Here is a 26074-nt window from a genome sequence, read left to right on the forward strand (position 1 = left end):
CAGCCAAAGAAAATTTTTTAAAATGTTTTATTCCTGTATTATTGAATTTAGTTGTTTAGATTTTTTTTTCTTTTGCTGTACGCTGGCCTGTCACTGTTGTGGCGTCTCCCATTGTAGAGCACAGTCTCCAGACGCACAGGCTCAGCAGCCACGGCTCACGGGTCCAGCCACTCCGCGGCATGTGGGATCCTCCCAGACCGGAGCCCGAACCCGTGTCCCCTGCATCGGCAGGCAGACTCTCAAGCACTGTGCCACCAGGGAAGCCCTAGATTTTCTTTTAATGTTTAGAAGATTTCCATTTATTTACCAGGAACAAACAAAACCTAATGTAAAAATAGTTTTCCAGAAACTATTTCCATCATTGTCTTCTTCCCTTTCTCCTGCAGACTGGTGTTTTCTCTTTACAAGGTCTCTGTCATTCCATAAGAAAGCTGCTCTTCTGGTTTCATAATAGATGGTGAACAGCGGTAAAATATCCAGGTTACCTAAATTTCTAGAGTACACTTCAGGGAGCGAATGATGCAGTGGGATGTTGGGGCAGAGTGAGAGATACAGATTCTGGTGAGACTGAGAGTCATTCACAAACATTACTGGGCTGTGGTGAAGGGAGAACAAAAATAAATGAGGTTCGTGCTGGTGGACGGGAAGCCAAAACGAAGAAGAATGGTGCGTAGCTGGGCAGTGTAATTAGGACCATAAGTGCTGTGTCTTCTGATAGTAATTATGAACAGAAACCAACTAATAATTACTAATAACATGTAGGTGACCAATCCTTGAGAGCTGAGGCAGAGAGAAGGAAAGATGGCATTATACCTCGTCTCTGGTTCATTGAGTTTCCCAGTCTGGGTTTTGACCAATCTTGGGTGAAATCATAACTAAATCATTTTTGCTACAGTGATCAGCTTTCGTGGGGTCCTTTCCCTGCACTCTGTCCAATGATAAAGCCCACTGGTTTATGCCTCCTGGAAAACAGTTATTTCAAAAGAGTATAAGTGAAGCATTGATGAAACAGCCATGAAGACCATGTTTCCACATGGCCTGTCACAACCTTTTCAAAGTGCTTTAAAACCTTTTTCATTCAAAAATCAATAAAAGAAAAGGATTGGGATCAAGTCCCGTACAGAGGTAGTGTAAGAAACAAAAAGTGAATAAGGAACAGAATAGCATCTCTTCAGACAATAAAATCAAGTTGGAAAAAACAGGTCCAAAAAACAGATCAAAACTGTAACCTATTATTTCACAGTTGGCTAAAAGATGTTAGAAGAAACAATGGAAAGAAAGAATGTGTGTCGAGGAGGGAATGGGAAGTTACTTTTTAATGGCTATAGAGTCTCTGTTTGTGATGGTGAAAAAGTTCTGGAGATGGTAAATGCTGATAAATGCCACCTATGGGTATTTGGTTTTACTTGATCTTCTTCCATGAAAGGGTTTGGAGAGATTCAGAAACTATGCTGCTGCCTCCATCTTTCTGAAGTCCTGCTCAATATATTGACATAATTATTATTATTATTTTTTTTTGCGCTACACGGGCCTCTCACTGTTGTGGCCTCTCCCGTTGCAGAGCACAGGCTCCGGACACGCAGGCTCAGTGGCATTGGCTTACGGGCCTAGCTGCTCCACGGCATGTGGGATCCTCCTGGACCGGGACATGCACCTGTTTCCCTTGCCTCGGCAGGTGGACTCTCAACCACTGCACCAGCAGGGAAGACCTTGTCATAGTTATTTTGAATTTGGATAGTGCTGATGGCTGCACAGCATTGTGAATGTCTTTAATGTTACTGAATTGTATACTTGAAAATGGTTCAAATACTAAATTTTGTTTTCTGTATATTTTACCATAATAAAAAAAGATGAACGAACAGCATAAACCAGAACTAGGTAAGATGATAGAACTCAGGACAGAATTCAAAATAAAAGAAAAAAATTTAGAAAAGCCGACTAAATTTAAAATAATACGAGAGTGGGGACTTCCCTGGTTTTCCAGTGGTTAAGAATTAGCCTTCCAATGCAGGAGATGCAGGTTCGATCCCTGGTTGAGGAACTGAGATCCCACATGCCGCAGGGCAACTAAGCCCGACACCACAACTACTTAGCCCATGTGCTGTGGAACCCAAATGCCAAAATTAGAGAACCCACGAGTCGCAAGGAAGAGCCCACGCACTGCAACGAAGAGCCCACGTGCTGCAACTAATACCCGACACTGCCAAAAAGAAATAAATTAAATAAAATAATACAGGTGAATGAACATAATGGATAGTGCCTTAAGAGAAACAAACAAGACAAGGAAAAATGTTTTTTAAATCAAATAGAAGATAAAAAGAATTTTAGAGAAATGGAAAACATAAAGGATAGGCAAAAAGGAGTCAGGACAGCTCTGAAAAGAGTAATATAAGTCCGTATAAGAATCTATTATACCATAAAAGTGACATATCAAATCCGTGGGACAGATGAGTCAATAAATTGTGATACATACATGTTGAGGTATAAATAGTTCTCTGGAAGGATCCACAGCATGGCAAAAGCAGATGCCTCTGAGGAGGGAAATGTGTGGCTGAGGAACATGGGGAAAAGGGTGACTTTTCATTGAATACCCCTGTGTACCTTTTCTAATGTTCTGTCATGTGAATTTCGTACCTCTGAAGGTCGTCTGAGTTCAAACCCCAGTTCCCCCAATTACTAGCTCTTAATCTTGGGCAAACCCTTCACACTCTCTAAGCCTCTTTATCTGTGAAATAAGGTCAGTAACTTAACCTGGTGCTGCCTGGCACAGAATCAACTCTCAATAAATGGAGATTATTAGTGTAAACAATCGAAATGCCCATCAATGGAAGAATGGAAATTTTAAATGTGGTGTATATGTGAAATATTATACAGTCGTAAAAATGAATGAAGTAGTGACATATGCTATGACATGGACGAACTTGAAAACATTATGCTAAGTGAAAGAAGCCCCACAGAGTGGCCACATTTGTATTATTTCATGAAATGTCCAGAAAAGGCCAAACCACAGCGACAGAAAGGAAATGAATGGTTGCAGGGACTGAAGGAGGAGGGAATGAAGAGTGCCAGCTGAGGGTTACAGGGGCTTCTTTTTGGAGGATGAATACGTGATGGGTTAGATGACGGTGATGGTTGCATAGGCTTGAGAATGTACGAAATGACACTGAATTTGCAGTCTCAGGAGGCGAATTTTATGGCATGTGAATGACATCTCAAAAAATAAATTTGAAAATGAAAATTGCCAGTTTTCCCATTTTCACTATCCACTATCCACAATTCACTGCCTCCATCTCTCCCTTCTCCCCACATCATTCCTTTTGACGCCCACCCCTGCCGCTGTCTCCCAACCTCACTCCCTCGAGCTGCCCCACGAGGCCTCCCAGGGAGCCAGTGAACCACTGGGCACCTGCGTCCTGTAGCTGTTGGAGCCGTTGCCCAGTGCCCGTGCCCCACAGCTCTCACCCACGACAGTGGACGTGTCCGTAGCATTTTTCTCGAGCGTTTCACTTGATGGTGATGTTTACAGAAGGTGGCACGCCCCCTGTCAATGAAGGAAGCCCCTCAAGTTAATACTTAGGCCCGTCCAGAAGCTTGATCTCATCCACCAGTAACCTCAGCATGCTGTGCTCTGAAAGCCACGTTGGACGCCTGCAGGCACTTGCAAATACTGAGGACTTCAGAGGCATTTGGGCCTCAAATTGAGGCCTTGTACCTCCACATGCGATGTGACCTCAGCCCTTTTCTGCACCTCTCCTAAGTGAATTGGCACAGGAATACTGGCCTTGCCTGTCGTTGCCAGGCTTAACTGAATAGTGCATTAGCTGCCCTGGTGCTTAGGTGTTGAGCACATGGTGATTTGCACTCCAGGCCCTATTCGTTTCCCTCCTGAGGCAGCAGTTCCCTTGGCTCTGCCCCTATCGTCAGCTGCCCCTAGGATAGCTCTGAGCCCTAGCCACCTCTCTGGGAGAGTTCCCTATACCCCCACTATAATCACACCTGCATAAGGCAACTCAGACCTTTCAGACATGTGTCCTGAACCTCTTGTTTTCTTAAATACCTCTGTGGTGGTTGTGAGACTTAAGGCCAACCTCCCCAAGAGGCTTTTTCTATTTCTTCTAGTAAACCTAGACTCACCTTCCGTCATCTTCAGCTCTTCTCACATTTTGTTCTTTCAACCCTGACCTCTGACCCTGCTTTTCACTTCTGCCCTTTCACCCTCACTCCTGCTTCCTTTCATAAATCCATGAATCTCTTTCGACCCTCCTGGCCCTGGGCCACGTTCCTTCCTCTTTCCTCAGTTTTTTCCCCTTTCCTCCCCTTTCCTTCATTCTCCCATCCGACTTTCAGTCCTTCCTTTCTCATGCAGACTTTGATTCCAACCCCATCAAAAACAAAACAAACAAAAATTAAAACACGCCAGAGTTATCAGCATCTCAAAATTCAAAAGGTTTATTACTCACCTATTCTATTATATTTACTTATTCAGTTTTATTGTTTTAAAATATATCAAAATAAATAGAGAAATTTATACCTATCTTATTTATATATGGAAGAACAGCTGGTACCCCAGGTGGCACCAACAATCCTAGCAGCTCTTACTATAAATATCCATAGTAGTAAGCAATTTCCATTTCTTTTTGCCTCTTAATGAAAAACTGCAGTTTACCCAAAGAGGTGTATTTGGCAGCATTCACACGTTCTTGTTGAGCCCGCGTCTTCATGGCCTCCTGCTCTGGTCTCTGCTCTTGTTTGATGGGCTTTGACATGACTGGCTCAGAAACGTTGGGTTCCCTCCATGGTCTTGGTTGCTTGCTGAAGTCTTGGAGTAGAAATGGGGTTTGGAGCTTGGGTGGGGAGTGGCGCTTAGTCACAGCCGGGGGAACAGGCTCCCACTGGAGAGAAGCACAAGATGAAGTTTTGTAGGATGCAGGCCTAGGAGCAGCAGACTGAGGGACACTAGGCTGGGTATGGTCGGTCCAACCCGGATGGGTTGGGTTGGTCACAGTTGGCTGAGCTGGTTTGGCAGGACCTGGCAAAGAGGCAGGAGCTGGCTGGGATGAAGTGGCTGCAGCAGGTTGAGCTGAGTTAGTAGAGGCAGTCTGGGCCCGGTCCGCCACAGTAGGCAGATGTGAGACCAGAGACTGTGGCCTCCGAGGAGCAGGTCGAGCTTGAGGCTTGTCCCAGGCAGAAAAAGGCAGAGGTATCAACTTGACCTTCCCACGAGGAGGCAAGTGATACTGGGATGGAGATGGAAACTCTGTTTCAGCACTGCTGTCTGGTTTCTGGGTTTTGACTTGAGGTTTCTCAGGGCTCTTACCCTCACGTGGGGTACGCTGCCATGGCTGGCTAGGTGGGGGTGACTGGGGTTCTTTAGGGTTGCTTGAATTTCCCAAGACCCGACAGGAAGAGAGCCCAGTTTTCTTATCATTCTTCTCCCCCAGTGCATGAAAAACCTTCACAGACTCCAGCATGCACATGCCTAGGGAGGTTCGAGGCTTTTTAAAGCTCTCTTGCCTAAGCTCAGTTTGCTGTTCCTTCTGCTTCATCTGGGGAATTGTTGGCTTCTCTTCTGCCTTGACTTTGTTCCCTGCCTGCTTATTCTCTTCAGCCTTCTTTCTTCCTCTGGCCCTTGTGGTCTTTTCCTGCCCATGGCTCTTAGTTTTGCTGATCTTTCTGGATGCAGTATTCTGAGGTTTGCCTTTTGAATGCTTGGCCGTGTTCACAGGAGCCCTGTCACTGACTGCAGCATTGCATGGAACCACTTCTCCCCCTAACAGGCACTCTGGATTCTTTGGCTGGATTTTGGCCTTGGGAGCACCACTGATAGGCTCAGAGTCTTTATGTTTGTTCTTCCTGGGTTGATCAGAGGGAACCTTTCGGACACTTGGCTTTTCCTGTACCTGATTCATCTTAAGATGAATGGCTCTGGTGTCTTTGGCTTTGATCACGTCGCGACCTTTGGATTGATCAAGATCTTTCAAAGAATTAAAGATATATCAGTAAAAATGCATAACAAGCAACAAAATTCAATCAATGTGAATGTATAGGTAGCCAAATTATATATAGACAAGTATTTCAATTGAAACTGGTACAAAGCAGACAGCCAAATAATAAGTGTAAAAGAATTTCATTATTGTGCTCATTCATATCTTTACCCAGCAAGTAACAGGTATTAAGCCTGGTAGAAATATATATTTCAAAGAATAGAAATATATCATAAGCAGAAAGGAAGCTTAAAAAGTATCAAGAAGGTTTTTGTATTTTTCCTAGAACTTAGATTATAATCATCTTCAACATCCAAGAAGATGACATCCCAAAAGCTAAAAAAACCATCATCACTTGAATCCAATTAAAAAAGATTTTCAAATGTAAGAAAATCCAAAGGACTCCACAGTGTTGTTTTAGATAAATGCAGATTTTTTTCCCTCGCCACGTGGCCCTGGCACTGAAATCACTGAGTCCTAACCACTGGACTGGCAGGGAATTCCCTCAATGTGGAACTAGAGATGTGGGGCTTGACTTTTTCTTTTCCTTCTTAGGTAGCTAAGATCTAAAAACGAACAGTGGCTGTTGATCAATGTGCTCCCTGTGTTAGGAGGGAAAGAACTGTAAAGATGAAAAGCAACCTTGCCGTAGAACCTACATATCACACAAAGGAAATAGTCCTTCTCATTCAACTTAGAAGATATCATTTAAAATTTGTAATTGGTAATATGTCTACATAGTTTAAAAATTAGAAAGAATAAAACATTGAAAAGCAGACCCCTAGATAACCACTTTGGTTTCTTGTATATAGGAAGCATCATTACTAAAACATATTTCTAAAATGTTGATATTCAAAAGTATCAAGTGCCAACTGTATTCAGAGAGACAATAAAAGAAAAAAACACTGAGTATGACTTTTCTGATAATCTGCCTTTCCTGGTGCTACCCTGTTCTGGGCTTACTTTCCTCCTTAGTCTGTTAAAATAAGGATTTGCTACAATCCACTTTGTTTTGCGCTGCTCTGAGCAGAATTCACTCTGTGCTGTTTCTGCTTTAATTTAAAATCTTTGGTTCCCATCAACATTCCATTGCAAACAACGTTACTTGAGAGCTCCTCTATGCTTTCCCTCTTCATTCTTATATTTTTTCCTATCACTTGGTTCCTGTCAGTCTGGGCTGATGAAAACAATCCTAAACTTCCTTACGTTTGACTCTGGACCTCCCTACAGCCCAGTACTCTCCATCCTCTCTCCCTATTTTCTCTTTTCAACTAGTCGAAATATTAGTGGAGGGAGACCATTAGAGATGGAACATCTTGCTATATATTGCTAGTTTTCTATGTCACCCGACGTTTCTATGTTTCTGTTGAAACACTCTTGAGAAGTCTCTGATATCATTTTCTCCATGGGTACCCTTTAAGGCTCAATATTAGAAAAGAAAGGGATCAGAGTGATCAACCAATGTAGTATCCTAACATAACAGAGAAGGAAAAAATCAGGCGTTGTGAGACAGTCAGTGATGTGTCCAAAGTCACACAGATAGTAAATGCCAAAGTCAAAAGTGAAATTAGGTCTCCAGACTTGTAGTTCAATACTTTCCCTCATTATTCCATGCTATTTTGAATCTACTACTAAATTTAGGGGCAAAATTAATCTGACGAAAAACTTTAAAAAGTTTCTTTTCTTACCTGACATGGTCAGAGAAGAAGAGGAAACATCACCTGCAGATAGAAGGGATGAGGAGGCAACACCAGAAGATGTCTGAGTGGCTGCAGCTGAACAGTACAAATGTCACTGGATACTGGTCACTCGTCACTGGTCACTGGTCCATTGTGATGATCCGACTTTATTTATGACAACTCCACGGAAACCCCAAGACTCTACCAAGTGGTAGTAGGTTTGGTAGGAGAATGATGTCACAAAGCAGGCAGTTGAAACGTATGAGATAGCCAATGGGGAGGTCTTATCCTCAACAGGAAGGTGGGGATGGGTGGAGAGAGTGTAGGAGTGGTAAAACACCACGTAAATTTCTGAGCTCTGGGGAGGAAATCCTAGAAGACAGATTTACTTCCCCAGGCTCTTACATTAGGGAAAACATTGCAACATTTCTTACAGACGTTCATTAATATAATTAACTAACAGTTACTTATATTCTACAGAGTATTATGTTTTATGTATCATATACTTAGAGCTATTTATATATCTTATTAATATCATTAGGAAAGAAAGAACCATCTAGTTTGCACTCTTACAGTTGTTCTGAATTCATGTCTGTCTAATTCATGAACTTATAGCAGCTTTTAAGGAGCAAAAGTAGGGATTCAGAAGCTCTTTTTGTAACTTGGTTAAAGAGTAGCGTGAAGTTTGCTGAGTGTACCTTGTGGGGAATGTTGTGGTCCAAGGCTCTTCTCCTTTAGTTTCTTCTCCTTGACTCCTGCCTTCCTTGGGCTGGGCTAGGCTTGGCCAGGTTAGACTTACATTTCTCTTCTGCTTTCTTTCATTTTTTTCCTTATTTTGGGCATTGTTTCTATGACAAGCCTTGATCTTGCATTTTTACCCTCATGGATGTTACTTGCTGTCAACTTCCAGCAGCAGGAGCCTTCTTTTCAGTGCCTGATGCTTCACAGAATAGACTCTGCCCATTGGAAGCAAATAGCAGAGAGCTAGGAGACAGAGCTGGCTGCAGACCTTTCCTCTTCCAGCCTTTGGTTGGAATTCTTTGGCCCATAATTTGCTACCTATGTTTCCTTGGGCCACAGTGGTATCCTGCCATCCAGCTCTTGTATATGTGAGAGACATTCTGAATACTGTCCCTTTTTCTTTGCACAGAAGTATATACAGTGTGGCAGTTACTGTAATCTCCTCCCCCTTGCAAACAGCCACTCTAGAATATTGGACCTCTAGGATTCTCTGTCTTGCATGCTTGGGGGCAAGGCCAAGCTAAATGCAGAGGAGAATAATTAGAGAAGGAAGAGGACATTGCTGGAGAACTGGGAGCAGATAAGGTGAAAGGGCCCAGGAGAAAAGAGATTCATGTAGATTTGTTGGTTTCTGTGGGAAACCAGTTGACACACTTTGGCCGTATTTTGTATGACCAGAACAGTCATAGATATAAGTAGCTCGATAGTGCAGCAACTGCCATGAATTCTGTACACTAAAGAGAACAGTCTTACATGTATTTCTCATTTTGTTTTCTGTCATATTACCTTCTTAATAGAATTCACTGGTATGTTTGTAGAATACAGATTTTTTTAATGGTTATTTAAATGGTTATTTAAATTTTTTAAATTTTTTTAAATTTTTTTAAATGGTTATTTCCTTGCCATATTTTTAAGGACTCCAACATTGTAAGACATATTGCATGTTTTTCTCTTGAAAATATTTTCTCTTCAAGCATCATGAACAAACTTGACCTGTTGTATTTTGTGGAGAAAGTGTAAAAAGGGTCTGTGAAAAAGACACTGTGGTGAGTCGCATTATGCACCCAAGCGTAAGCAGCAGCTATCTACCATCAGCCCAATTTGGCCTGGATTGCCTCTGTTTTAGTTCCCGTGGTTAGTGCTTTTCTCCCTAACTGCTCTTGTGACGGTGATAATGTGAGTAAGGGCTGATTGCTATTGATTTATATGTGAGGTTAGCTGGTTTGAGGGAGGAAATCTATGGACCTAGTCATTTTCCGTGGTGGTAAGCTTTCAGGGAGGGGTGCAAAGATTGTTCTTTCTGGGGATTTTTCTAGTACCAGGAAGACATCCCGTAGAGGGGACCTCGAAAGACACACGTGTAATTTTTAAGCCTATTTTTCCTGTTATGAGATATGAGTTGTTTCACTGATGGGGATGATGCTTCTCTGAGAAGAAATTGTGAAAGGTGTTGTAGTATAGAGATGTGGCTTAAGCTTTTAAGTTTTTCTCAGGGTTTTTCCCCTAAGCTTCCTATTTCACATGGCCTACTTACATGATACTAGTATGTGATGTGAGGCTAACAACTTACTAAATACCTGCAAGCCAGATCAGTCTCTTTTCTCTATATTTCCAAGGAAAGTAAGGGACCCATAGCTACTGCAGGTTAGGGTGGGTGGTGTGAGATTGGGGGAAGTGTGGTAAGATATTTTGGTATCAGTAAAATATTTACATATTAAAATATTCAGTTCCAACATTCAATTCTATTGAGGCAAATCCTTAGTTAGGCTTTTCCTGGTTCCTAGCCTATGTAACTTATTTTCTCTCCCTAGTTCCAGCCATTTAGCTTTAGCTTGCAAGCTCAGCTTCATCCTAACCTCTAAAAGAATCTTACATGTAGGGGAAAGAAACTAAAGACCTCTCTTTCAACACTTAAGCACATCAGGCCCTACCCTTACGTAAACCTTTATTCTTAGAGTTAGGGTATTGTCTTGTCCCCTATACCCCCTTCCTGCATTTTGAAACCATCAGGTTAACTGAGACATGTCTTGGTGTAACATCCCCAGTTCGTCTACCCCTGAGGCTCTCCTTAATTCTTCCCATTGTCACATTGTGATTTAATTAAATACTGGAATCCCTCAAATCCTTGCATGGTACCTGAGGCCCTATGGGATAGTGGTTGATTTTGTTAGTGTCAAGTACTTAGCTGTGTGATTCTCCAAATATCTGTAACAGAGGTCAAAAACAAAAAGCAAACAAAATATCCCCAAACTGAAAAGAAAAGTCCATGAATATTGGACTGGCCATGTAAATTATATAATGTGACGCAGCTATTAAAGAGAATAGAAGGGATGTACGCAAAAATTAACTGGGAACATCACTATCCAAGACAGATTGTAGACTGTGTATACTATACTGCTCTTGTATGAAATACAGGATATCCATTACGTAGAAATACGTACAAGATAGAACAAGTGTGAATGTAAGCATTTGGGAAATATCTGAAAAAACCACACAAGAAACTGGGAGAGTGGGACAACTTTCCATGTCACGTATGATTGGAATTCTGAAGGGTACACACACGAACTAATGAACGTCTGCTACCAGCCTCCGGCTAAGGAGGGAATTGCAGCCGTCAGAGTCCTCTTCCCTAACGAAGCGTCTCAGTCCGCCGGCGTGATGACGTCATCCGGATGGGCCGTGGCGCCTGCGCAGTAGAAAGAGTTGCGCGAGCAGCGTGGGCTTGTGCCTGGGCGTTTGTGGCTCGGCGCCGTGTGCTGGCACCAGGGCCGCCGGGTTGGCGACTTTGGCACTCTTGGCGTTGGGTGGTTGGCATGTTGGGGGTGACATGAGCCAGTGGCATCCTGCCCGTGTGCGCTGGGGTCAGCGTCGCTGCTTTTCCGGACGTTCGTTGGCCAGGAGGAAGGGCGGAAAGCACATCCCGGAAAGGTAATACGCCTCGGCCCCTGGGCGTTGCCGGTGGAGCTCAGAGCCCCTGGGCCTGGGCTTCGTGTCTTGTGCTGTCTCCTGTCACTGTTGCCCCCGGCCGCTGCCCCGTCCGCGCTGTGCTATAGGGGGTATTGGTCGTGTCGCGGCTCAGTTCACAGTGGTTGAAAGGGACAGTGTGAGATGTTCTGATTTCCCCGCACCGTTTTAAAAGGGAGGCTCTGGCCATTTCTCCTCGGGTAAAAGGCAGAGGGACTGCTTTTTAAGATGGGACTGTGAGTGTTGTGGACACTCCTTAATTACCAAAATGGAGTCCCCTTCTATTCCTCAAGCTGTGTTGTTTTGGCAGAGAAAATGTGAGTAAGAGGAACTGCAACTAAGTTGAGTGAAAAAACGCACGGGTACTGCCGACTTTTCCATCGAAACAGTTGATTTGTGTTGTCTCTAGGAATTATAAAGGCCGTACTGTTGCTTGCTAACCTGTGTCATTTGAGAGATCTACCTCTGTACGTTCAAATGATTGATTTTGGACTTTGCTCATGTGTGCAGTAAACCCTTTAATTCCCTAAGACCTTCCTTTCCTCCATCTCATAGCCCATTAAGCCCGCTTCAGTTTATCTCCTGAGTTTCTTTTGAATCTGTCAGCTCTTCCTCAACCTCCTAATACTGAACTTGCCTGTCTGTTGCAATTAGGTCCTAACTCGTGTCCATATTTCTTGTTTCCTTCCAATCCATTCTTCACACAAGAAACCTTAAAAGCAAGTTGGAACATTGCTCATAGACAGCGCTGAAAACCATTGTTTTGAGAATAGAAAACACACCGTTGGCCTTTAAGACTCTTCTTGGTCTAGAATCCTCTCTGCTTCTCTAGCCCCATCTTGTGCCACTATTGCCCCCACTTTCTTTGCTTCAGATACACTGAATTAACCTTAGTTCTCACTCATCTTACAGCAATCAGTTCAGATATTATTGTTCACTGTGATTCCTAGCATTACGAATTTTATTATCAGGATTTGTATGAGGACTAAAACAAAACTGTGAAGTGGAAGAATTGAGTTCAAACACTTGCAGTCAACATGCATGTATTAATGATACCATTGTAGTCAACACTGGGCTAGGTTATATCAGGGATTCAGAAGTTCTGGCCATCTCTGGGTTTAGATATCCCTTATTTGTTGAGACCTTTGCATTGTTTTGTTGCCTTTTATCTGTTTTCCAGATGGGGAAACAGGAACAAGGGAAGTGTAGATTATTACAAGGTGGGGTTGAATAAGTGGAGCAGCAAAATGCAAAGCAGAAAGAAGAGGGACCTACTGTAGAGGGATATGCTTTCCGTTTTCAGGGCACACTCATCCTGTGCAGGGAAACAGCCTAACATAAAATTTGCCTAACAAAAATATATTAATATTTGGAAGGACTATCTCCCAGTTGGACAGCGGATGCCTGGGACTCGTTTCATTGCTTTCAAAGTTCCTTTAAAAAAGGTAAGCAAAAGTTATTACCGTATTCTTCCAGAAATCTGAATTCACCATATAGAGCCCTGGCTCTCAACACCGTCATACTCCATTTTGCCTTTTTACAACAAATACTTTTTAATACCTCCTTTACTATCCAGAAATGGAATTTATAGATAAATACAACTTACTATTGTACTTAATTAAAAAAAAATCCCAACGGAATGCCCTAACTATAAAGAATAAAGTAATGATTAAGACAGCAATATGTATCTCAGTATGAAAATGTTTGGGGATGACTATACTAGAAATAAAGAAATAGTCAGTTACTTGTACCATGAATGCAATAACCTATGGACTTTGATTGATAATGATGTGTCAGTGTTGGTTCATGAATTCTCACAAATGAAGCACACTGGTATGGCATGTTGATAATGGGGAAGACTGTGTGGGTGAAGGAGAGAGGTATAAGTGGGAACTGTGTACTTTTTGCTCAGTTTTGCTGTGAATGTCAAACTGCTCTAAAACTAGTCTACTAACTTAAAAAGAAAAGTGTGTTGCTGGCACTTGAATAACCAAACAGATCAATGGAACAGAGAACATAAATAAGCCAAATACATAAAAGAATATTTAGCAGTGAAAGCCATCCTTCTTATAGGTAGATATTCAAGAAGTATTTATTTATGTGTGTACTTACAGGCACTCTGCTTGGAGCTGGCCATCCAGTGGTAGGCAAAATTGATGTGGTCCCTGCCTTCTGGGAATTTACAGTCCAGTTAGGACACCAACATGAAATAAACACACATAGAAATAAATATATAGAAGTGAACTTATTTTCTTCCATCTAATCTCTCTGGAAGAAAGGATTGTAATATCGCTTATAAATTCCAGAGGAGGAAACATTACTTTGAGTCTCATATGTTAGCATCACAGGGTTTGAATAAATGGATAATATAGTAAAGGACTTTAGACACATGTTCCTTCTTATTTTATTCTTTCTGACAGAGTTTTGAAAAGAATCTTGCTCCAGAAGAATGTTTTTCCCCCTTGCATCTTTTTAAACAAAATCCAAGAACAGAATGAAGAACACGGGCTGATAATTGACCTATCGTACACGTGCCGCTATTATAAGCCAGAGGTAAATGGAACCCGTAATTGAAAACGACCTTCTTTCTGATACTGTCATAATTCATAGTAATTCAGTAGTTATCATCTTATGCTAAGGTGAATCCTGGCCTTCTTTTCATGGGTTCAGAAAGGGAAGCTAGTGGTTTCCTTAAATACACATTTGTAATTGCTGTTGCAGAATGAGATGAAAGATATGAATTGAACTATAGTATTTGGCAGTAGGCTGTAGATATGCTGAAGAAATTCTGTAAGCTTCCATGTTCTATGTTTGGAAAGCGAAGTAAACTTTTAGCAAGAATATTAGTAGCCTAAAAGGAAAGAAAGGTATGTCCATTATGTCTTTAGCACTTATTTTAAGCAGTTGCCTGAGCATGTTTAAGCATCAGGGTAAAAGACAATTGTTCTCTAAGTTTTATGCTTTCTTTTCCTAATACCTTCTGAGAGAGTACAGAAACCCATATATTCTCTTGGCCCATGTAGGACATACCAGTGCAAAAGAATTATGCTTCTTCTGACCTGTTCCATGGCCTTGGGAGACAGTAACACCTAAAGTTTGTTAATATTTGTATAGCCATTTAGAAAGTTCTTTCATATCTATTGACTTAGTTAATCCTTACAACAATCCTTTGCTGTTGAAGTGGAAGTAGTACTGAGATCTCCTTCTGAGTGCTTACTCTGCACTAAGCTCAGAGGATAGACAACTACAATTACTAATTTTACAGATGATGAAACTGACTCTCGGACAAGGAAGCACTGAAATTTCAACTCAGTTATTCCTCTTTTTTTTTTACTGTGGTAAAATATACATAAATCATATTTATTTTAACCATTTATAAATATGCAGTTCAGTGGCATTAATACAGTCACAGTGTTGTGTAACTATCACCACTGTCTATAACCAAAACATGTTCATCATCCTCAACAAAAACTCTGTAACCGTCCAACAGTTACAACCCCATTTTCCCTCCCACCAGCCCTTAGTAACCTCTATTCTATTTTCTGTGTCAATGAATTTGACTCTTCTTGGTACCTCGTGTAAGTGGAATGTACAATATTTATCCTCTATGTCTGGCGTATTGCACTAAACCTAGTGTTTTCAAGGTTCATCCATGTTATAGCATGTAACAAAATGCCATTCCTTTTTTGCCTTAATAAATCCCACTGTGTGTATATACCATATTTTGTTACTATTGGTTGATTGACACTTGCGTTGTTTCTACCTTGTAGCTATTGTGAATCATGCTGCTATGATCATTGGTGTACAAATATTTGTTCCAATCCCTGTTTTCAGTCCTTTTAGATGTGCAGTGTAGGTAGCAGCAGAGTTGTTGGATCATATGGTAGCTCTACGTTTAACCTTTGAGAAACTGCCAAACTGTTTTCTACAATGTCGTCTTGTGTTTAAACAAGTATAACAAATTTTAAACATATAAAAAAGTATACAAAATACTGTAAGTGTTCCCTGTATACAAATGAACTCATCCAGCTTTAATATTTACCAACTGATGGCTGTCATATTTTATCTATACCCCCACCTGTTTCACTCCATTCCATGTTATCTTGAAGCAGCTCTGAGACAACATGTAATTACACCTATATATTTTTTAAAAGGAATTATTTATTTATTTATTTATTTATTTATTTATCTTTTGGCTGTGTTGGGTCTTCATTTCTGTGCGAGGGCTTTCTGTAGTTGCGGCAAGCGGGGACCACTCTTCATCGCTGTGAGCGGGCCTGTCACTATCGTGGCTGCTCGTTCTGGAGCACAGGCTCCGGAAGCGCAGGCTCAGTAGTTGTAGCTCACGGGCCTAGTTGCTCCTCGGCATGTGGGATCTTCCCAGACAAGGGCTCGAACCCGTGTCCCCTGCATTGGCAGGCAGATTCTCAACCACTGTGCCACCAGGGAAGCCTCACCTATACATATTTGGTATGTATATTTAAAGTATAGGACTTTTATTCCTTAATATCATTTTTTAATCGTAAATACCCAATGAGTGCTCATATTTGCAGTTGTCTCCTAAATGTCATAAAAAAATTGTTTTTAAGAATTTTGAATTAGATCCAAATAAGGTCCACACTTTGCTGTTGATTGTTAGGTCTCCGAAGTCTTATTTAATCTATAGGTTCTCCCTCCATGTCTTTCTCCCTTTTTCTTCCTCTTTGAATGTTATTTTTAAAGAAAGCAGGTAATTTGTCCCATGTGGATTTTGATGGTTACATTCCATGTGTTGTTAACATATTGTTCAATCCTTTTATTTCCTGTAAATTGGTAGTTGATCAGAATGAAGCTTGCATGTTTTGTTTTGGCAAGACAGTTTCATAGGTGATGATGTGTTCTTCCATGGAGACGTATAATTTTCTCTTTCTGTGATATTAGCAGTCACTGATGATTCATACCTACATCCATTAATTCAGTTGAGGCTTCCAAAAATGGTGGGGGCTTCCCTGGTCGTGCAGTGGTTGAGAGTCCTATTGCCGATGCAAGGGACATGGATTCGTGCCCCGGTCCGGGAAGATCCCACATGCCGCAGAGTGCCTGGGCCAATGAGCCATGGCTGCTGAGCCTGCGTGTCCGGAGGCTGTGCTCCACAACGGGAGAGGCCACAACAGTGAGAGGCCCACGTATCTGAAAATTAAATAAATAAAATGGTGAATTCTGTTTTTCTTTTTTTCACTTATTAGCTGGGTATATTTCTATGAGGAGAAGATTCCCCTCATCAACTATTTGGTTGCCCAGTAGTAGAGGCATGATTCTCTTCTTTAATTTAACAGTTTTCAAAATAATGAGTTGATTCACAAATATCCTCCAGTGGTGATCAATTTTTTTAAATTTATTTAGTCATATCACTGTGGACTCTGCTATAGTTATTATTCTAAGTTAGGCCCTATCTTGGGCCAGTTGGAGCTCCTCAGTGACTCCTGAGTCCTTTTGACATGACATCAGTTGTTTCTAGACTTTTTCAGTGGTCAGAGCTAGGCAATATGGATGTTTGTTGCTAATATTTCTAAAATATGTCATAGGTTCATACTGCTACTTTCCATTTAAATTTAGAACTAGAGAATTTTCACTTATCCTTTTCTGTCTTCTATTGATAGCCTTACTTTCTCCCACCCCAAGAATACCAGTTCTCAACACTGCCTGAAATTTGCTCTATTTCCTAATTCGAATCGAAGTTCTTCTGACTCTATTCTACTATTCTACTTAAATCACAGCCTCTGTATGGCCCCTGAAATGTGAGATAGAACATAAATATAGTTGGAACTGTTTCTATCATTTTGAGTTACATGTTCAGTCATTCACATAGATTTGCTTTTCGTTTTGCATGCCTAGTAACTGTCCATTCTGCAGTTTTAATGAAAATCAAGTGATACTTACTGGTTAAAGCAGCTTTGGAGAAAATGGTTCTTATCAGAATGACTGACATACTAAGTTTAATGTCCTCTCTTAGTTTATATTCTGCCTTCTCTAATTAATTTTTTATTCTTTCCCTGCAAAGGAAATAATACATATTTTCATGGTTTTGCCTTATAGGACTTACCAGAAACTATTCCTTACTTAAGCATTTGTACAATTGGGCATCCGGTGCCAGATGATGACACTATTATTAAATTTCAATGTGCTGTTAATGGGTTTCTGAAAGAAAATAAAGATAATGGTGAATTCTTTTAATTTTGTTTTGTTTTTTCCTTTACCTGAACTTTGGTATGCATTTTGAGTGGGGTTGGGGATTTTTATCATTTTTAATAGTTGTGACGTTAGGCCTGTTGTGTTTAGTAACATCAAGGTGGAAATGTCAGATGGTGCTAATACAGTACGGTGTTTTTCCTGTTTATGGTCACAGACAATTTAGTTTTTTGGAAAGTGAATTTTGTGAGAAATATGAACTGAACTAGCTTATTTATCTCTTTTTTAAACATTTGAATGGAAAAGACATAAAAAAATAAAAATGTTCTTTTGTCCTATTTATTGGTTGAGAGGTGGAAGAAAAGGTTAAGACTCTCAGATTCTTAGCGTATATAAAAGAGAAAACATAAACATAATTTCGGAGTGAGACAGATACCTAGAAGCCAAACAAAACAGAGTGGACCAGAAGAGTGGCTTCCTCATCATATGTGTTTAAGATATTTTTGCTGCTTTTATACTGCTTTTATACTTTGGGTGCAAGTGAGGAAGAACATTACCACCTCTTATTCTTATCCTGACCGACAGGAAGAACTTAAAAGGCTGGTGTTTTCTTGTTTCTGCTTTAAGATGTACTCTCTTGATAGTAGGTCTTAATAGCGTCCTTGGGTTTTTCTACCATCTAACTATCAAAAGGAACATGGTATTTGCCATGTTTTAAGACTGAGGTATTTTTTGTCTTTGGATCACCACTGACCCACATGAGAAAGTGTTCGTTTTTTCCTTTTTCTAAATTTAGCCTGAGGAGTGTTCACTTTATTAAATAAACTTAACAGACAGTACATATTCCATATATATAAAAATGATGCACATATATACATAAAACAAGGAGTAGCGAGAAGGAATAGAGATGGAGGTGGTAAGATAGGGGATAGGGAGTGAGAAAGAGAGGGATACACTGGAATTTCAAGATAAATTTTCATTCCATAACCTGGGTGCTTAATGCAGGTCCTTGCTCTTAAATATCTTAAGCCCAATTCACAGATCTTCCCTGTACTTTAGCTTTAAAAGTTGAGAGACTTGGCCTTGCCTGTGATATCCAGGGTGTCTAGAAAGGAGGCAAATTTTCTGATTTGTGTAAACTGTAGTCACAGAAATGTTACCTCTTAAGATGTTAGGGTGCAGCTGCCGGCCTCCTCACTTCCTCCAGGCTCCTTTGTGTGTGTTCTGTGTGCTCCGCGTGGGCTAGAAGATCCTTACAAGTGCATGAGAGCACGTTTGTAAACCTTGATTGTTCATATGTTATACCAAGTGTTGTCCATTGCATATGCTGACTCCTCTGTGGGTCTTCTGCATGCAGTGGGCTAACTTCACCATGATCTCTGCCACTGCAGTCTCAGGACCTTAGTTATGATCCATTGGTGGCTTCCTCTGCTATAAGCCCCTCCCACAGATGCCAGGCTCACTGATAATGAGGAGGAGACTATACTATCCACTCCCTAGAATTCGAAGAGACTCAGACAATAAATTGTTTTAGTAAAGACCGAGAGTCTTAATAGGTTTGTTGTTAGGGCACAGGGATACAGAGGTGACAGAAGTTTTTGTTCAGTAGCAACTTACAGTTATCTAGTAAGATAAACAGGTAGTGACTACAAGTGGGTTAATTATAATAAAAGAATCAAGTGCAGCAGGAATATAGAGGAGAAACTGAGGAAGGCCTGACTGAGGAGACAGCGTTTGAGCTGAGCTTTGTGGAAGAGGATTTTGCTGGAATGAGGAAAGGACAGCTGAGCTATTGCGAACAGGTACCAAAGGCACTGGGCTTGAACATGTGCTCTGGAGGGGCAGTCTCTTATGTGACTAGAGGGTAGTGTGCAAGGGAAAGGAATTCATACATTTCTTTTCAGCAAATATTTATAAAACACCTTCTAAGTTGAAGGCAGTGTTCGAGGCAGTATTAACAGTTCTTGCCCTTATGTACTTTACATTCTAGTGCGGGAGCGAGATGAATAAATAAGTAAATATGTGGAATGTCAATGGTGGTAAATGCTTTGGAGAATAAAAAAAGAAGATGAAGAGATGAGGGAATGTGGTAGGTGATCAGGGAAGTCCCCTCTATTACGATGTCGATTGAGCAGAGCCTTGAAGTGAGAAAAAAGCCATTGGATATCTGGGAGAGTGGAGATGGGTTGGGAGGGTGTGTTCTGAAGCAGAAGGAATAGTAGGTGCAAAGTCCCTGAGGCACGACGGTGCTTGGCATGTTTGAGGAATAGTACGGAAGCCAGTGTGGCTGGACAGGGGATACTGAGTGAGGGCAGGGCAGTAGAGAATGGGGTCAGGGAGGCTGGCAGGGGAAAGGAGGGAGGTGGATGATGTAGGTCCTTGTAATTTAGTTTGAATGTAACATTCAGTTGGAGAGACAGACTGGTATTTGTTTATAAAGAGTTCTTAATGCTGTGCTAAAAACTTGGGCTTTATTCTGCGCTAAGTGAAGGTATTTAAACAACAGAGCCATCCAGCCAAGTTTCTATTTTAGAAAGGTAACATCTTCCATGTGGAGGATCAGTTGAAATAGAAGAGATTGTTAGAATTGTAGGGCGGTAGTAATCCAGGCAGGAGATGACGAATGCCAGACACCACGTAGTCACAGACATACCTTTTGCAGAGATCAGCTACATGTTGTTGTTTTTTATTTACTTTCTCATAATTTTATTAAGTACTGGTCCACGAAATACTGTGGCATAGTTGGAAAAATGTGAGACTCGATTCTAGTCTCTTTTCTGTTTGCCTGCTGTGCAGCTTGGGCTTACGTCTGAAGCCTTACTTTTTCATTGTGAAATAAGCACGGTGCTACTCACCCGAGAACTGCACAGGCACGTAGACCCGTGTCATGTGAGGAGTAGTGAATGAGAGAAGGAATGGAGGTGCTTTGGGACCCCAAGAGCCCTTCAGAAACTGTTTGTTCTTTTTAATATTGAGCATTAAAAGTGAAGGCATTCCATTTCTTTCACTCAAAAACAAATTCTATTCTTCTGATAGCCTGTTTTTTTCCACTGCCTTTTACTATTGTCAAATCAGTTCCTGATGGACATTCTCCATTCCACACAATTGCATCTGATTGGAGGCTATGCAAAAATTCTCAGACACAATGACTTTTGACTTTATAATAGTTAATTCTTTATAGTCTGTTCTTGCAAAAACACTCTTTTCTTCAGAGTTTTTCCTTTTCAGGATAGTGGTCGTGCTGTGGTAACTAATAAAGGCTACTCTTCAGAAAACTGTTTAACTTGTTTTTAGTGTTTCTACTTCGCTTACTTAATTCCATATTCCCTTTCTATATACAGACTTATTGGTGTCCACTGTACCCCTGATTTAAACAGGACTGGCTACCACATCTGCAGGTGAGTGGCCAACCCCAAAAGGCAGACCATGTTTAAATTGTTCTGTTTACAGTAGTAATGTAAGTTAATGTAAGCTGAATGCAAAAAATGCAGTCAGAGAAGTGTATGAAGTGGAAGGCAATTTTGCCCCCTACTCAGAGGTTACGACAAGTAATAATTTAGCACATATTTTTGAGACATAAAAAATCCAGATGGAAGCATATACAATGGTCCCTTGGTATCTGCAGGGGATTGTTTTTAGTACTCGCCATGGATACCAAAATTCTCGGATGCTCAAGTCCCGTATGTAAAATGGTGTAGTATTGTTGGCCTTCCATATCTGTAGGATATGAAACCGTTGGATATACAGAACTGACTGTACATGTGATTTAATTGTATAGTATTTAGACATTCTGGTTTATAATTTAATATATGGTGGACATCTTCCTATGAAAATATTTGGAGACCTCAATCTTATTTCTTTCTTTCTTTACTTCTTTCTTTATTATTTTTTTCCTCCAAATTTGCTTTAGGTAGTTGGATATAAATTAATGAACCAAAACTTAAGCAAGATACATGTAAGAATTTAATAGAACCTGATACTCTGGTTCTTTCAGTTTTTCTCAAATTCATCATGGGGCTTGTAAGAAAATTAACCAACATGGATACTACTACAGTTGAATGTCAAATCCTTAAGTGCTTATGACATACTAAATTCTTCAATAATGCACTTATGAAGAACCCTTCAAGAGACTTGTGTTTTGTATGTAGAAAAGTGTTGATTTCTTTGAGGAGTGAAGCATTCAGCTTTAGTGGATAAATCCTTGTTAGGCTGAGGCAATCATTATCATACCCCTCTTTGCCATAAATTGTGTTATGAATGGTCATATCAGTCTGTTTTGGCAAATGAGTAATTAGGGGAAGGCTGTTATTGTGCTTATGAGAATGATATTTTTCTCTGAAAAAGATAAATATGCATTAGGAAAAGGACCATTTGGACTCTTTTTCTGCTTCCTCCTTGTTTTGTTAGAATATGATCCTTGGTTTTACAGCAGCCATCTTGTGACCCAGAGATGATCGTATGCCAATAAGGACAAATGGTAGATTAGAAAGAACCAGCAAAGACAGAAAACAGCACCATCAATAGTAACAACAATCACAACAAAAGAACGATGGGACCTTAACTTGTGGAGTTCCTATAAAGTAAAAAATAAATGCTCTATGTTTATTCTTAAAAAAAGAATTATGCAAAGAAGCTTAAAACTACTTTTTTGTTTGTGCCAGTGTTATAAATGTAGTTTTAAGTAAAACCTTGACCGAGATGCCAGCAACTTCAGAAAAGAATTTGGATAGGGGGAAGCAGAATGTTATCTCACTTAGGAAAAACAACCACTATCTTTATGCTAATCCTTCACACAGAATTAAAATATATATAGGTGCTCTAACACTTTACACAAATCCTATATACTGGAGCAATAACAAGATCTAAATACAATTATATTTTTAAACCCTGAGTGAAGGCTTTCCATAAAATTAGCATCCTACTTTTCCCCCTAAATTTCTAAGCTATCACGTACTTTTCCCCAACATCTGCAGCCATTCAGGAATGTTTAGGAAACTTTCATGCATGATCTTAATTCCTAATCCCCGGCTCTTTGGGCTCAAAGACAAAAGATCAAAACCACAAAAAATGATGGTTCTCTTGAAGTCAGGTGAGAGACACTGGCTCCGTTAGACTCATAGGACAAAAGCAGTGCTGCATCAACTGTCTCCATGCAGCAGGGGCACGTAAGGGATCTCATCAGCCAGTCATCTGTACAGCCCAGGTGATCTGCATACACAGCAGAAATCAAACTGGGTTCTCATAAGCAAAGTCCATCATACAGATCACACACTCCCGGATCTTGTTTTTAATATTGGTTTTATTTTATTGATTGATTTTTTCTTGTTTGTTTGTGCCGGGTCTTAGTTGCAGCCGCTGGGCTCCTTAGTTGTGGCATGCAAACTCATAGTTGCGTCATGCGTGTGGGATCTAGTTCCATGAACAGGGAATGAACCCGGGCCCCCTGCATTGGGAGTGTGGAGTCTTTAGCCAGTGCACCACCAGGGAAGTCCCCCGGATCCTTTCTTCTGATCCATTTCTTCCAGGGTCATAAACACCTTTAGGCTGATGCAGTGTGAGGCCTATTCTTTGAGCTATCCTATTTTGTTCCTCTCAGCTGAGTTGCTAGGCGAATCTGGCTAGGTGTTGAATGATAGACCAAAACTGGAACTTGATCCAGATATGGCAGCAGCGGCTCCTGATCCAGCTCCATCCCCTTGCCAAAGCTAGTCCAGTCGGCCTGAGACTTGTGAGGCAGGGAGATGTCATCCGAAGTGGGGGACTTATGGCACTTCCTCATCTTCCAGGGCTTGAGTGTGTGTTCCGTGTGCTGTTTTGACAGTCTTCCAACCTCATTCTTTTTTTTTAATTAACTAATTAATTAATTATTTAAAATTTATATTTGAATTTAAAAAATTTATTTATTTTTTATACAGCAGGTTCTTACCAGTTATCTATTTTTTACATATTGGTGTATACATGTCAATCCCAATCTTCCAATTCATCTCACCACCACCGACCCCCGCCCTGCCCCACTTTACCCCTTTGTTGTCCATGCGTTTGTTCTCTACATCTGTGTCTCTATTTCTGCTTTGCAAACCGGTTCATCTGTACCATTTTTCTAGATTCCTCATATATGCATTAATATACAATATTTGTTTTTCTCTTTCTGACTTACTTCACTCTGTATGACAGTCTCTAGGTCCATCCACGTCTCTACAAATTATCCAGTTTCGTTCTTTTTTTATCTCTGAGTAATATTCCATTCTATATATGTACCACTTGTTCTTTATCCTTTTATCTGTCAATGGGCATTTAGGTTGCATCCATGGCCTACCTATTGTGAATAGTGCTGCCTTGAACATTGGGGTACATACGTCTTTTTGAATTATGGTTTTCTCTGGGTATATGCCCAGTAGTCGGATTGCTGGATCATGTGGTAATTCTATTTTTAGTTTTAAAGGAACCTCCATACTGTTCTCTATAGTGGCTGTATCAGTTTACATTCCCACCAGCAGTGCAAGCGGGTTCCCTTTCCTCACACCCTCTCCAGCATTTGTTCTTTGTAGATTTTCTGATGATGCCCATTCTAACCGGTGTGAGGTGATACTTCAATGTAGTTTTGATTTGCATTTCCTTAATAATTAGTGATGTTGAGCAACTTTTCATCTGCCTCTTGGCCATCTTGGAGGCCATCTCTATGTCTTCTTTGGAGAAATGTCTATTTAGGTCTTCTGCCCATTTTTTGATTGGGTTGTTTGATTTTTTAATAGTGAGCTGCATGACCTATTTATATGTTTTGGAGATTAATCCTTTGTTGATTCACTTGCAAATATTTTCAACCATTCTGAGGGTTGTCTTTTCATCTTCTTTACACTTTGCTTTGTTGTGTAAAAGCTTTCAAGTTTCATTAGGTCACATTTGTTTATTTATTTATTTTTAATGTTGCATTGTTCCTTTGCTCATTGATGAACATCTAAAAGTCAGAAGTTTTTGATATTATAAAACATGAAAGTAATGAACATTCCTGTGTGAGCACCGTTCAATATATATGCTTTGTCTCAGTTTACTTCATTCAGAATGGAACTTCGGCATCATAGAGTTTATGGCCTTATGCTTTTGGTGGATATTGCTACACTGTACCAGTTTATGGTTGTTCATGCAGGAAATAATTATTGAGCATGTGTTATGTTTATGCACTATGCTGGGTGCTAGCAAAAAGACCTGTGAAATTTTGTGGGTGAAGAGACTTGACCTGCCCTTTGTGAATTGTAACAGTCCAGAGAGGGAATAGATATTCAAGAATCATACTCTGCATGTAAAATTACAACTCTGACAAGTGCCAAGTAGAGGAACATGGTACCATGAGAGCATATTTAGGGAGGACTTGATCTCATCATGGAGATTAGAGAAGGTTTATTTAGGGATGTTTCAGCTGATATCTGAAGGATAAGTAGGTATTAACCAGATAGGGACGTTGGGGAGAGATTTCTGAGCATAAGGAATAGCAAAAGACCCTATAAGAGGAAAGCATATGCTGTGTTGGAGGAACTGGCCAGGAAGGTCGGGCTGTTGGGGAGCATGTGATAATAATGGAGCTACAAGTGTGGGGTAGGAGCTCGATCGTGCAGGCTTATGTTTAAGGTTTTAGACTTTAAGAGTAATAGAAAACAATTGAACTTTTTTTGTTGAAGATGAGTGTGTGGAACATAGCCAACTGCACTGTCAACGTATCATTTTGTTACCGAGTGGAGAATGCACTGCAGGGAGAAAGACTGGAAGAGAGGAAACAAGTTAGGAGACGTGTAGAAATTGGGGATAATGGTGGCTTGGACCAGGGTATGGTGGTCATTTGGTGGAAGGATGTGCACAGATTCTAGAGGTATGTAGGCAGTTTCATTGTTAGCACTGGTGATGGGTTGAGGATGAGGGCGAGGGAGAAATAGCCATCAGTGATGGTGATTCCTAAGTTTCTGGCTCCGATGGTTGGTTAGATAGGGTTTTGTAGATATGATGTTCATATTTATCCTAATTTGCCTTCAGTTATTTGTTGGTTCTTGATGAATACTCTGTCATATTAAGTCTCCTGTTTTTAGCGTACAGAGCATTTTCACCGAAACTGACTGTTGCATGTTATCAGATAACTTTTTAACATCTGCCAGTTTGGTCCTGTATTTTATTCTCTTTCATTTATTAATTAAATTGTTGTATTATTGTAAATAATTATATTAATAGCTCTTCTAAAGTTGCGTTATCCTTGCGTCCTTGGAGTAACGCCTTTTTGTAGTCATGGTGTATATCATTCTTTAATAATTATTGATTAGATGTGCTGATATTTTCTTAGGATTTTTATATATATATTTGTAAAGCAAAATAGGACCTTTTTTGCAAAAACTTGATTTTCTTTTCTTTTTATTTACAAATGACCCGAATTTTGTTGTAGATATTTGATTGATATAGAAGGCATGAGGCCAGATGCTGCAATCGGATGTAAGTATAAGGCTTTTCACTACTTTTCCGTTTTTATAAAATTTGAATTTAGAAGTGTATGGGAATTTC

The 26074-nt window shown here is 40.4% G+C and overlaps 1 protein-coding gene and 2 pseudogenes across 3 annotated transcripts in view; 1 reads left to right on the forward strand and 2 right to left on the reverse strand.

Annotated features, from left to right (window-relative positions):
• Positions 1–26074, forward strand: part of LOC307068772 (RNA/RNP complex-1-interacting phosphatase-like) — a 46268-nt pseudogene that overhangs the window by 15312 nt on the left and 4882 nt on the right. Inside the window, exons 2-6 of the transcript in view lie at positions 12738–12813; positions 13789–13921; positions 17444–17571; positions 20878–20934; positions 25959–26005. The product of the transcript in view is annotated as an RNA/RNP complex-1-interacting phosphatase-like (transcript). The remainder of the gene's footprint in view (positions 1–12737; positions 12814–13788; positions 13922–17443; positions 17572–20877; positions 20935–25958; positions 26006–26074) is intronic.
• LOC307068758 (uncharacterized protein C2orf78-like) lies at positions 4599–5984 on the reverse strand (the record flags this gene model as incomplete). Its single annotated transcript, XM_079726807.1, has 1 exon — positions 4599–5984. A coding segment is annotated over one exon (1386 nt), but the record flags the coding sequence as incomplete, so codon positions are not given.
• Positions 22575–23315, reverse strand: LOC307068760 (RING finger protein 11-like; annotated as a pseudogene). Its single transcript has 2 exons — positions 23036–23315; positions 22575–22816 (listed from the first exon to the last, which is right to left on the reverse strand). The product of its transcript is annotated as an RING finger protein 11-like (transcript).

Source organism: Hyperoodon ampullatus, assembly GCF_949752795.1.
Source record: "Hyperoodon ampullatus genome assembly, chromosome: 20".
Taxonomy (NCBI): domain Eukaryota; kingdom Metazoa; phylum Chordata; class Mammalia; order Artiodactyla; family Ziphiidae; genus Hyperoodon; species Hyperoodon ampullatus.